The 14,223-nt window shown below is 37.2% G+C and overlaps 1 protein-coding gene across 1 annotated transcript in view; it reads right to left on the reverse strand.

Annotated features, from left to right (window-relative positions):
- The window catches only part of ATR (ATR serine/threonine kinase), a 130,685-nt gene that overhangs the window by 49,293 nt on the left and 67,169 nt on the right, over positions 1 to 14,223 (reverse strand). The window contains exons 26-27 of the mRNA XM_045851350.1: positions 11,576 to 11,713; positions 8,991 to 9,201 (exon numbers count right to left, since the gene is read on the reverse strand). Coding sequence (XP_045707306.1) covers positions 8,991 to 9,201; positions 11,576 to 11,713 — 349 coding nt within the window. The remainder of the gene's footprint in view (positions 1 to 8,990; positions 9,202 to 11,575; positions 11,714 to 14,223) is intronic.

Here is a 14,223-nt window from a genome sequence, read left to right on the forward strand (position 1 = left end):
GTGCTAAGGAAATTGCAAGACAACATGAAACATAATAATATCTATAAAATAGGGATAACAGAAGGAGAAGGAGAAGAACAAGGGAGAAAAAAATTGTTTGAAAAAGTAATGATGGAAAATTTCCCTATTTGATGAGAGAAAAAGTCACACAAATCCAGGAAACACAGAAGTTTCCTGTGGAAATCAAGAGGAACCCAAAGAGGCCGACTTCAAGATACATCATAATTAAAATGGCAAAATTCCAAGACAGAGAATCTTGAAGGCAGCAAGAAAGAAACACAAAGGAACATACAAGGGAGCCCCGATAAGGTTAGCAGCTGACTTCTCAATGGAAATGCTCCAAGCCAGAAGAGAATGGCAAGAAATGTTCTAAGTAATGAAAACCAAAGGCCTGCAACCAACATTATTCTATCCAACAAGGCTCTCGGTTAAAATGGGAGGCCAAAGAAGGAGTCTCTGAGACAAAAGAAACCTAAAAGAATACACCTCCAGCAAACCACCTCTGCAAGAGATGCTAAAAGGACTGCTTTAAGGAAAGGAAGAGAGAGAGAGAGGAACACAGGTACAAAAATGGCAATGAATAAGTACCTATAAATAGTAACTTTAAATTTAAATGGATTAAATGCTCCAATCAAAAGATATAGAATAGCTGAATGAATAAGAAAGCATGACCCACACATATGCTGCATACAAGAAACCCACCCCAGAACAAAAGACCTACACAGAATGAAAGTGAAGGTCCGGAAACAAATATTCCAAGCAAATGGACAGGGGAAAAAAGCCAGGGTAGCAATACTCATATTAGACAAAATAGACTTCAAAAAAGGGCCATAAAAAGAGCCCCAGAAGGTCACTTCATAACAGTCAAGGGAAGAATCCATCAAGAAGACAGAAACACCGGGCTGGCGTAGCTCAGTATATTGAGCACGGGCTGCGAACCAAAGTGTCACAGGTTCGATTCCCAGTCAGGGCACATGCCTGGGTTGTGGGCCACAGGCCCCAGCAACCCCACATTGATGTCTCTCTCTCTCTTTCTCCCTCCCTTTCCTCTCTAAAAATAAATAAATAAAATCTTAAAAAAAAAAAAGGAGACAGAAACATTGTAAATGTATACGCACGAAACTTAGGACCAACCAAATATATAAGGAAAATCTTGGAGGACTTCAACAAAGATATTGACAGCAACACAATTATAATAGGGTATTTCACCATCCCACTGTCAAAAACGAATTGATCTTCTAAACAAAATATCAACAAAGATATTATGGGATTGAACAATGCCCTAGATCAAATGGACTTAACTGATATATATAGAGCCTTTCATCCCAAAGAAGCTAAATACACATTCTTTTCAAATGTACATGGAACATTTTCAAAGACAGGCCACATGATAGGACACAAAACAAGCATCAACAAATTCAAGAAAATTGAAATCATTATCAAACATTTTCTCTGACCACAAGGGACTGAAACTACAAACCAACCTCACACAAAAACTCAAAAACACTCAAATTCATTGAGATTGAATGGCATGGTATTAAACAATGAATTGGTCAAGAAGGAGATCAAGGAAGAAATCAGAAAGTTTCTGGAAACAAATGAAAATGAACTCACAACAACCCCAAGCTTACGGGACACAGTGGAGGCAGTCCTGAGAGGGAAGTTCATAAAGATACAGGCCTACCTAAAAAAGATAGAAACATTTCAAATAAACACCCTAACCCACACCTACAAGAACTCCAAGAACAACAACAAAGACAGCCCAGAGCAAGTAGAAGGAAGGAAATAACCAAGGTCAGACCAGAATTAAGCAACATAGAGAATAAAGAAACAATTCTAAGGATCAATAAATCCAGAAGGTGGTTCTAGGAAAAGATAAACAAAATTGACAAGCTTTTAACCAGACTCATCAAGAAAGAAAAGAGAGAGGGCCCAAATAAACACAATCAGAAACGAAAGAGGAGAGATTACAACTGACACCACAGAAATACAAAGGACTGTAAGAAATTACTATGAAGAACTAACTATATAGCAAAAATTTGAAAACCTAGGTGAAATGGACAAATTTCTAGAAAAACATAATGTTCAAAAACTCAATGAAGAAGAAGCAGAAAGCCTGAATAGACCAATAACAGCAGATGAAATTGAAGCAGTAATCAAAAAACTCCCGACACACAAAAGCCCTGGACCAGATGGTTTCACAGGAAAATTCTACAAAACACTTAAGGAAGAGCTAACCCCTATCCTTCACAGACTATTCAAAAAAATCCAAGAAGATGGAAGACTCCCAAACTCTTTTTATGAAGCCAGCATCATCCTAATCCCCAAACCAGATAAAGACACAACAAAGAAGAAAAACCGCAGGCCACTATCACTGATAAACATAGACAATGAAATCCTCAACAAAATATTGGCAAACTGCATCCAGCAATACATTAAAAATATCATACACCATGACCAAGTGAGATTTAACTCAAGGATGCAAGGATGGTACAATATTCGCAAATCAGTAAACGTAAACACATCATATAAACAAAATGAAAGACAAAAATCGTATGATCATAGCAATAGATGCAGAAAAAGCATTTCATAAGGTACAGTACCCATTTATCATTAAAACACTCAGGAAAGTGGGAATAGAGGGTACATTCCTCAACATAATAAAGGCCATATACAAGAGAGCTACAGCCAACATCATACTCAATAGGCAAAAACAATAAACTTTCCCACTAAGATCAGGAACAAGACAAGGTTGTCCACTTTCACCACTCTTATTCAACATAGTACTGGAAGTCCTAGCCACAGCAATCAGACAAGAAAAGGAAGTAAAAGGCATCCAAATTGGAAAAGAAGACACAAAACTGTCATTATCTGCACATGACATGATAGTGTACAAAGAAAATCCTACACATTCCACCAAAAAACTACTTGACCTAACAAGTGACTTTGGCAAAACAGTGGGATACAAAGTCAATATTGAGAAATCAAAGGCATTTTTGTACACCAACAATGAAATATCAGAAACAGAAACCAGGAAAAAAATCCCATTTGAGATAGCAACAAAAAAAAATAAAATACCTAGGAATAAACCTAACCAAAAAGGTAAAAAACCTGTACTCAGAAAACTACACAACACTGAAGAAAGAAATTAAGGAAGGCACCAACAAATGGAAAAAGATACCGTGTTCACTGATTGGAAGAATTAACATCATCAAAATGTCCATACTACCCAAAGCAATTTATATAGCCAATGTAATATTAATGGCATATTTCACAGATATAGAACAAACACTTCAAAAATTTATATGGAACCATAAACGACCCTGAATAGCCACAGTAATTTGAGAAAGAAGAACAAAGGGAGTGATCACAATGCCTGATATCAAACTGTATTACAAGGCCACTATAATTAAAACACTCTGATATGGGCGGTAAGAACAGACACATGGACCAACTGAACAAAAGAGAGAGCCCAGAAACAAACAAAAGTCTCTACAGTCAATTAATATTTGACAAAGGGCACAGCAGCATAAAATGGAACAAAAATCGCCTCTTCAACAAATGGTGTTGGGAAAGCTGGACAGCTACAAGAAAAAAAGTGAAACTTGATCACCAACTTATATCATACACAAAAATAAATTCAAGGTAGGTAAGAGACTTAAATATAAGTCGTGACATCATAAAAGTCCTAGAGGAGAACCTAGAGCAGGAAAATCTCAGATATTCCACACAGCAATATTTTCAATGATATGTCCCCTAGAGCAAGGGACATTAAGGGAAGAATAAACAAATGGGATCTCATCAAAATAAAAAGCTTCTGCACACATAAAGAAAACAGCATTAAAATGAAAAGAGAACCAACGATATGGGAAAACATATTTGCCAGTGATACCTCAGACAAGGATTTGATCTCCAAAATATATAAAGAACTCACATGACTCCACTCTAAGACAAGCAACCCAATTAAAAAATGGGCAAAGGACTTGAGCAGACACTTCTCCAAGGAGGACATACAGAAGATCCAGAAACATGAAAAGATGCTCAGTATCACTAGCTATCAGAGAGATGCAAATTAAACCCACAATGAGATACCACTTCACACCAGTCAGAATGGCCATCATAAACAAAACAAAAAACAGCAAGTGTTGGAGAGGTTGTGGAGAAAAGGGAACCCTAGTAAACTGTTGGTGGGATTGCAGACTGGTGCAACCACTATGGAAAACAGTATGGAATTTCCTCAGGAAACTAAAAATGGATCTGCCTTTTGACCCAATAATTCCACTGCTAGGATTATACCCTAAGAACCCTGAAACACCAATCCAAAAGAACCTATGCACCCCAATGTTCATAACAGCACAATTTACAATAGCCAAGTGCTGGAAACAACCTAGGTGCCCATCAGTAAATGAATGAATGAAAAAACTATGGTATATTTACACAATGGAATTCTATGCAGCAGAAAGAAAGAAGGAGCTCCTACCCTTTGCAAAAGCATAGATGGAACTGGAAAGAATTATGCTAAGTGAAATAAGCCAGGCAGTGAAAGACAAATACCACATGATCTCACCTTTAACTGGAACTTAATCAAGAAAACGAACAAACAAGCAAAATATAACCAAAGACATTGAGATTAAGAACAAACTGACAGTAACCAGAAGGGAGAGAAAAGGGGATAATGGGGGGGGGAGGGCAGAGGGTTTGCAGAAACAATGAGAAAGGACACATGGACAAAAGCAAGGAGAGGTGGAAACGGGATGGAGGTGGGGATGGCTGGGATGTTGGGGAAGGGTAGGGTGGCGGGGGGGGGGGGGGAGAGACAGAAAACTGTACTTGAACAACAATAAAATTCAAAAGTATTTAATAAAAAAATGTTGAAAAGAAACAAACATGATACAAAAGATATAAAGATGAGTTATTTATGATGGATAACTCCAAAAACACTGATACAGTGTAGCTATTAGTAGGAAAAAAATAGAAATATTAAAATAACCATTTAAATTTTAAAGTTCAGAATTTTTGTTAACAATCTGTTTTTCTTGTGTTGTCACAAATACAATACTAACTATTACAAAGGAAATTTAAAGTAAAGGTGCATATGAAGTAAAGTCACAAATATATTTAAAGGGTACTTTTTTTTTCAAGCATCTAAGAAAAGATATAAGTTGGGGAACTTTTAAATGAGGGTAGCTCAATCTGTGAATTCTTATTTAAAACATTAATTTTAGTTATGATTCATAATAGTATGTGGAAAATATGAAATAGAAATAAACTGCTCCATAATTTAATCAAGGTAGCAAATTTAAAAGAAATTATATTTAAAATAAGTCCCTTTCTTCCATCAAATGTGTATCATTTCAGCTCTGCATGGTGTGGCTCAGTGGACTAAGTGCTGGCCTATGAACCAAAGGGTTGCCAATTCAATTCCCAGTCAGGACACATGCCTGGGTTGCAGGCAAGGTCAGGTCCTTGGTGGGACCACACATTGATGTTCTCGCCCTCTCTTCTCCCTCCCTTCCCCTCTATCCTTTTTTTTTTTTTTTTTAGAGAGGGAAGGGAGGGGGAGAGAGAGAGAGAGAGAAACATCAATGTGTGGTTGCTGGGGGCCATGGCCTGCAACGCAGGCATGTGCCCTGACTGGGAATCAAACCTGCGATGCTTTGGTTTGCAGCCCGCTCTCAATCCACTGAGCTACACAGCCAGGGCTTATCCCTCTATCTAAAATAAATAAATAAAATCTTTTTTAAATGTGTATATCATTTCAAGTTATAAAAATGGTAAAGGTATTATACTTTTGAACCCTTACAAATATCATTATTAAAATCTAAAATTTTCATTTCGATAATACTAGAAATGGTGATGACAGAGTTCATGCTTGATTTTAGTACCATTTTCACATGCAGAAACAGGAACAAACTTATAAGTGTTAAATTAATGGAAAATATATAGTCACATTTCAGACAAAAATATTCCCCCCAAAAGATAATTGTAGCCAGTTAAAAAGTTTTAGAAAAATACACTATTGTGCTTAACAACAACGATGTATGTGCTTTCATAAGTATAGAAACAAAAAAGAGACACTAAAAAATTGAGAATTGTGATTAGGGGTGTCCAACCTTTTGGTGTCTCTGGGCCACACTGGAAGAAGAGTTGTCTTGGGCCACACAGTAAATGCACAAACACTAATGAAAACCAAAAAAATCTCATAATATTTTGTGTAAATTTACAATTTTGTGTTGGACTGCATTCATAGCCATGCTGGATGGTGGGTTGGACACCCCTGATTGAAGATTTCTTTAAGAACTGTTAGTCAATTCTTTCAACTAGCCTCAATGCCTGGAGTGAAAACATATAATGTCCATTAAAATGGGTGAGTTATACAGAAGCAGGCAGATTATTTACTTCATCTACTTGCTGCAAGAATAAAAAAAAGATTCAGGGATATTGAGTATCTTTAACTGTCTTTTTTTTCAAAACTGAAATAGAAATATATTTATTTTACTGAACACTGTTTATTAACAGCTATGGTTAATGTCTTTTTTGTTTATTGTTTTATTCCTAGATATAAGTGCAGTACCTACATACTTTAGGAACTCATCAAGTACTTGTTGAATTGGAGTTTTATGGAACAGTAAGATAACCTTCTGTTTAAACTAACATTTAAAGAAGTTGGAGCACAAAAAAATCATGCTGATAAATTTCTGACCCATTTAGCTTTCTCTTATCTACAGAGACTTGGCTTTTTAACTTTTTTTTTATTGTTGTTCAACATAATTCTTCTCACCAAATGCTTGTAGCATAAGGGCAGGTGTCATTTCTAACTCTAACTAGATTCCCATTTTAGTCACCTTAGAGAGTTATAATATCACAGGTTAAAAAGAAAAAAGCACAGAGTTCTATCGATAATGGGAGCATACAGTGATCCCCATAAAGTCCTGAGCAGCCAACACCCCCGCACCACCGGGAGGAACTGCAGCTTTCCCCAGTTACCTTCACTGCAACCATGAGCATCGAGACCAAGGCCCAACAGCCACCCACCACCCCCACCCCCAGTGCTGTGGACACCAAACACATCACCACAGGCAGCTGCACAGGGAGCGGAACGGGGCGGCCTCACACCAGCAGGAACAAGGTCATGGCAATGAAGTTTTGGGGACAGTAAAATGATTCAATGTAACAAAAGATACAGTTTCATCAACAGGAATGACACCAAGGAAGATGTATTTGTATACCAGACTGCCAAAAAATAGAATAACCCTAGGAAGTACCTTTGCAGTGTAGGAGATGGAGAGACTGGAGTTTGATGTTGAAGGAGAAAAAGGTGCACAGGCAGCAAATGTCTCAGGCCCTAGTAGAGTCCCAGTGCAAGGCAGTGAGTGTGTGTGGGTATGATCTGCAAGGCACCAGACCATAACCATTATAGACACTATCCACATGGCAGGGGCCCTCCACACAATTACCAGCAGAATTACTAGAACAGTGAGAGTGGGGAAAAGGAGGAGGGATCCATGGGTGCTCCCGAAGGACAAGTCCAATAGCAGAGACTGGAGGTGATGATTCCCACCTTACTAAATTTAGCAGAGACCTTATGGGCTTCAACCACAGTATTCCAACCCTCCTGTGCAGGGAAAAGTGATGGAAGGTGTTGACAACCAGAGTGCAGGAGATCAAAGTAGCCCAGTGAGACAGAATATGTATCAGGGCCACAGAACACGATTTTGCCTTTCTCCTTGTGAAAGACAGCCTAGAGAGGACAGCAATGAAGAAGACAAGGAAAATCAAGGACATAAGACTCAAGGTCAGCAGCCACCTCAATGTAGGTACTGCTGCAACTACAATTACTGACTATGCAGACACTCAGAAAACCCAAAACCACAAGATGGCAAAGAGACAAAGGCAGCCAATCCACCAGCTGAGAATTCATCCACTCCCCCAGTTAAGCAGGCCGGGCTGAGTAAATGCCTGCTTTCTATCTCTAGATCATTGGGTTTTTCTCATCCAACAAGAAGAGATGAATGTGAAATTCTAACAGTAAGATATGAACAAAAGATTGGAGCTGAAGACCTTGAGTACTTGCTTTTTCCCATTGACCAGATAACTAGAACTACTTGCATTGTCTATGCAGCATGGCATTTCTATTATTTTTATCTAAAGACGTCTCTTTTTGGTAATGATCAATGTGTGGGCTTTTTAATTTACAGATTTTTAAGTTGTTTTATACCTGGTCAAGTAGAGATTTTTAAGAACCTCATTTTTAATTTGTAATAAAAGTTTACAACTTAATTTTTTTTTCAAAAAAAAGTCAACAAACCCCAAGCACTTGTGAATAAAGCTCTTAAATAATACAACAAACAAAAAACAACACAATAGTAATTATAGCAGATGTAGTGTAGTAACACGCTAGATATCAAACACTGACAGAGACAAGGGAAAAAAAGGATAAACTAAAGAAAAAAAATGGGTGGGGAAAGGCCATGAAATTAAAATCTCCTTGAAATTTAAAACCTAAATGTGAAAAAGATTGCAAAAAGTATTTCACAAATGAAAAAGGATAAAGAACACTTCACTATATATGTATGTATATGTATGCATATGAATATGTTATATGTATATACACAATACACTGAGGTGACATGGAGCAAATGAGTTAATAGTGAGGAGAGGGCTAATAACAATATTAATATGGCATTTATTTCACACTTTACATCACCTTATTTAATCCTCAATCTTCTAAGAGAGATAATATTAATCCTACTTTATACAAAGAAAAATTAGATATGTGTCTTACCTAAGGAAATGAGACTGAGCACTTAGGTTTTCTAACTATAAATTCACTGCTTTCTCTCAGTGAAAAGGCCACCTTAAGAAAAAGAAGTATGCAAAAAAGTATAGGTCTTTTAAAAACTAATGCTTAAATTACAGAACTGATACAGAAAGGAGTTAATTTGTTAATAATAAATAAGATTTAAAAATAAACAGAAGTTATGACTTACCCATTGAGTCTACCTTCTCTCTATTTGATTTGCTTTGTGGTAATTTCTCAGCATTCAGTGCCTGAAATTTGTGCCTTGACCATTGTGTGAGATGGTCAATCATGGAGAACACAGTCTGTGTACTAAGTTGACACAGATCAGATGCACTGTCTTGGGTACTTATGTTATGCTGATCATCATGCTTTACAACTGCCATAATTTCTTCATAAACCTGAGAAGAAATCATTTTATGGTTAATAATATGTCTAATAATGTCCTTTTACTAGTATCTAACATGTGAGACTAACCATTCTAAGGCAAAAATTTTCTAAAGAAAAAAAACTCACCATAGATAATAATAAGTTATCTTTCTTATCTATAGTTCAGCCAATAAAAGGTTACCCTAAAAAATATACTGTAAAATTCATAAATGTAAATACAAAAATATTTTTAAATTCTTCTGTATCAGCAATTTTTAACTCATGTGCTATAGCACACTGGTGTGTTACAGAATTTTAAAAACATGCAATACTTGACTATTTAGTCAGGGGCACGGGTTTCTTTTCCTTAGATTGTCTAATAAAAAATGACAATAGTCAACACAATATCTATCTGGTGTGAATAAATCAAAATTATATCTAGCCCTGACTGGTGTGGCTCAGTGGACTGAGCATTGGCCTGCGAATCAAGAGGTCATCAGTTCGATTCCTAGTCAGGGCACATGCTTGGATTGTGGGCTAGGTCCCCAGTGAGAGGCAAACGATCAATATATCTCTGGCACACTAACATTCCTCCCTCTCTAAAAGTAAATAAATAAAGTCTTCAAAATTTTATCTGTTTTTTGGTCAGATTGACAAAAAACATATTTTTTGGTGTGCTGTAGAATTTTAGTAATTAGTTTATGTATGGCATGAGATGAAAAGGTTGAAAATTACTGTTCTAGATTATTCACTAAATTATAATGAAACTATTTATTAATGAGTAGCAAAAAAACTTGAAACAATATTTCAGAGTATCCACAAAATCAATTTCAGAGTAATTGAAGGGCTAAATGTAAAATCAAAAGTATTTTTTTAAATGTAGGAAATATGTTCATGACATTGGATTAAGAGAAGGCATCAAATAAAAGGCTTAAAATTCAAAAGTATGAGACTAATAAATTTGGCATTTACATATAAAATTTCTCCATGGTAAAAGATATAAACAAAGGTTAAAAAGAAAACCACTAGCTAGGAAAGATTTTTGCAAGACATGACTAGCATAAATTGTTATCCAGAATACATACAGAAGTCCTATAATTAATTAAAAAGGATACACATACCCCAAATAAGTGATATGAACAGATAATTTATAGAAAAGTAAAGCAAATGGCCAATGAAAAAAAAATACTGGGAATAATAAAAACAGAAATCAAAAAATAAGCTGGTTTTTTTTTTACCCATCGTATTGGCTAAAAATTTTTTTACAGATTTTACTTGTTAATTTTCAGAGAGATGGGAAGGGAGGGTGAAAGAGAGGGAAATATCAATGTGTGAGAGAAAAATCAACTGGTTGCCTCTCACACATCCCCAGCCAGTGTGAACTGGCCCACAACCCAGGCACGTACTCTGACTGGGAATTGAACTGATGACCCCTTGGTTCGCAGGCCAGTGTTCAATCCACTGAGCCACACCAGCCAGAACATATTGCCTAAATTTTAAATCTTTGAAAGTATTAAGTACTAGCAAGTATATGGGAAATGGATAGACATATGAACTGCTGGTAGAACTATAAATCAGCATGAATATTTTGCAGTCTCTAATAAAAATTTAAAAGTACATACCATACATAAGAATAGCCATGATGCTCACCATAGCATTGTTTGTTTGTAAAAGCAAAATATTGGACATAATCATTATTATCATGGCAATAGTTAAATCAATTATTTCACTTAATAAAAACAATTATTAAGTGAAATTATATGATGCAGCACTAATAAAACAAAGGGTGGTACACTGTCACTCTTAATTCATAAAGCAAGTTGCAAAACAATACCTACAACAGGATACCATCATAAAAAAACAAAACAAAACCAACTACATTAAAAAAAAGCCCTGAAAAAATATATATCAAATTAATAACAGTAATGACCTCTGAGGATATAGGATTAGGACAGTAGTCAAAGAGTATACTTTGAACTATTTGCATAGTTTGAATTTTTATATTAAGAACATAGTAATATGCTACTTATACTATTAAGCACAATCATTTTTTAAATGTTGTATGTATGTGGTTAAAAAAATAAAACAAAAAATACTATAAAATGATTTTGAAAAAAATTCTCTTTCTCCTACTCTAATTCACAGTAACATTCCCCAGGGAAAAACACTATCAATAGTTTCTTATGTATCCTTCTCAAAAGTTCTGTGCATCTTTGAACATACATATTTTCTAATTTTCTGTACTAAGCATTATATAATTTTTTGATAAATAAAAAACTACAGAGGATATTTTAAGCCTTTAGACAGGTACATACACAGCACTGATCTACATTTCCTACAAATATGTAGCCTTTCTAATACACTGGAAAAATGTACAAAGAGAACCCAAGTAAAATGATCTCTCACCTCCTGCTGATCTTCTTGATTACCACCCAACAAGACATAGACTAGAATATGCGGGAGAAGATAGATGGTCACCTTGAAATCATGCTTCATCATAATGCTACAGCAAGTGAAGATTTTACTGGCAAGATCATGCCGAACCTGTAAACTCAAATGGTTGAGAGAGAGTGAGTAGTTATATACATCTTATTCTTTAATTAATGTCAAAGAAAAACATGGGAGATTTTTTACTAGCACAGAGTGGGCATCCTCTTACAGAGCAAAGCATGTGCACTCAAGCAGGGAAGATTTCACATCACCACCTCTCTTTTAACTCCAAATACCCCAAAGTGCCTGAACTACTAGATCTCTGTAAGGCAATACAGCTACCTGGGCTGCCAACTACCACAGCATCAAAGGACTTCCCCACTTATAATACATTTTTCAAAATTATATTGTACTGATTAGGCTATTACAATTTTCCCAATTTTTTCCCCTTTGCCCTCCTCCACCCTGTACTCCTCCCTCAGGCCATCCCCCCACCACCGTTCATGTCCATGGGTCATACGTATAAGTTCTTTAGCTACTCGATTTCCTATACTGTCCTTTACATCCGCATGGTTATTCTTTAACTACCTTTGTACTTCTTAATCCTCTCACCTCTTTATGCATTCCCCCACAACCCCCTCCCATCAGGCAACCCTCAGAACACTCTCTGTATCCATCATTCTGTATCTATTTGCTTAGTTTGTTTTCTAGATTCAATTGTTAATAGAAATGTATTTATTACCATTTTATTGTTCACAGTTTTGATCTTCTTTCTCTTAAATAAGTTCCTTTAACATTGCATATAATAATGGTTTGGTGATGATGAACTCCTTTAGTTTTTTCTTGTCTGGGAAGCTATTTATCTGCCCTTATATTCTAAATGATAGCTTTGCTGGGTAGAGCTATCTTGGCTGTAGGTCCCTGCTTTTCATGACTTGGAATACTTCTTGCCAATCCCTTCTAGCCTGCAAAGTTTCTTTTGAGAAATCAGCCAACAGTCTTGTGGGAAGTCCACTGTATGTAACTAACTCATTTTCTCTTGCTGCTTTTAAGATCCTCTCTTTATCTTTAACCTTTGGCATTTTAATTACAATGTGTCTTGGAGTGGGACTCTTTGCAACTATCTTGTTTGGGACTCTCTGTGCTTCCTGGACTTACATGTCTATTTCCTTCACCAAATTAGAGAAATTTCTTTCATTATTTTTTCAAGTAGATTTCCAATTTCTTGCTCTTTCTCTTCTCCTTCTGGCACTCCCATGAGGCAAATGTTGGATCTCTTAAAGTTGTCTGAGAGGACGTTTCTACTCTCCTCATTTTTTTGGCTTTTTTCTTCTTGTTCTTCTGATGTTTTTTGCTTCCTTATGTTCCAAATTATTTATTAGATTCTCAGCTTCATCCCCTCTACTGTTGTTTCCCTGTAAACTGTTCTTTATTTCAATTAGTGCATCCCTTGTTTCTAACTGGATCTTTTTTATACTGTTGAGGTCCCCACTAAGTTCCTTGAGTATCATTATAAAGTGTTTTGAACTCAGCATTTGATAGACTGCTTATCTCCATTTTGTTTAGTTCTTTTCCTGGAACTTTAATGTCTTTAATTTGGGCCATGTTTCTTCGTCCCCACATTTTGACAGCCTCCCTGTTTGTTTCTATATATCAGGTACAGCTGCTATGACTCCCTGTCTTGGTAGCGTGACCTAATGTAGTACGTGTCCTATAGGGTCCAGGAGCACAGCCACTCCTATCACCCAAGCTGGATACTTGAGGTATACCCTTTGTGTGTGCTGAGTACACACTCCTCTTGTAGTTCAGCAATAATTGATGTTGGCAGGTTAATGGGAGGGATTTACCCAAGCAGGTGAGCTGCAAGGACTGGCTGTGACCACTGACCACCAACCTCCCCCTGCGTGCAGGCTCAGCTGTACAGGGTAAGGTGGTGGTGCTCCAATGTGGTCTGTAGCTGTCCACTGGGGGCACAGGATCTGGGGTTTCCTTGGTGTGGCTAGCCAATGTCAGGCCCCTCCTGTGTTCTACCCTGGGCCACCCTGCATGAGCAATATAGCAATCTGAGATAGCTGCTACTTGTGCTGAGGTTGGAGATCCCCAGGCAAAGCCAAGCTGTGAATCTAGGCTGGCTGCTGCTAGTGCCAGGCCTGGGGCCACTTAGCAAGAGGTATGGGGGCTGGGGGCTCACTGAGACCTGCTGTTGCTTGTTTGATAGATTTTAGGAAGTTATAAAGCATGAGCCAAGACCAGCCATTCATATGGAAAAGTCATGGTTTGGGTGGGCCCATAAGTTGGGTTGGTCCGAGTCCTACACGACCTCCAGGGTGGGCAAACAGTGTCAGCCAGGTTGATGGAGTCAGATATGGCACCCTCCTCCTGGCTCTGTGGCTCTCTGAGGGAAGGATTTAGAAAAGGGAAAATGGCCTTTGCCTGCCTTTCTGTCTGGGAGAAAGCTGTCCCCCAGCTCCTACCTTGATGACAGACACTTCAGTTTCTCCCTGTAGGCCACTGGTGCCTTTCAAGCTGCTACCCCAGGGCTAGAGCTCAGAGGAAGTGAGTCTGAATAAGTCTGTGTGTGCGCTCTTTAAGGGGAACTTTTTGGGACTCCGGAAGTTTCCCGT

This window comes from Phyllostomus hastatus, unplaced genomic scaffold (assembly GCF_019186645.2).
Source record: "Phyllostomus hastatus isolate PE091 unplaced genomic scaffold, TTU_PhHast_1.1 phas_contig_86, whole genome shotgun sequence".
Classification (NCBI taxonomy): Eukaryota; Metazoa; Chordata; class Mammalia; order Chiroptera; family Phyllostomidae; genus Phyllostomus; species Phyllostomus hastatus.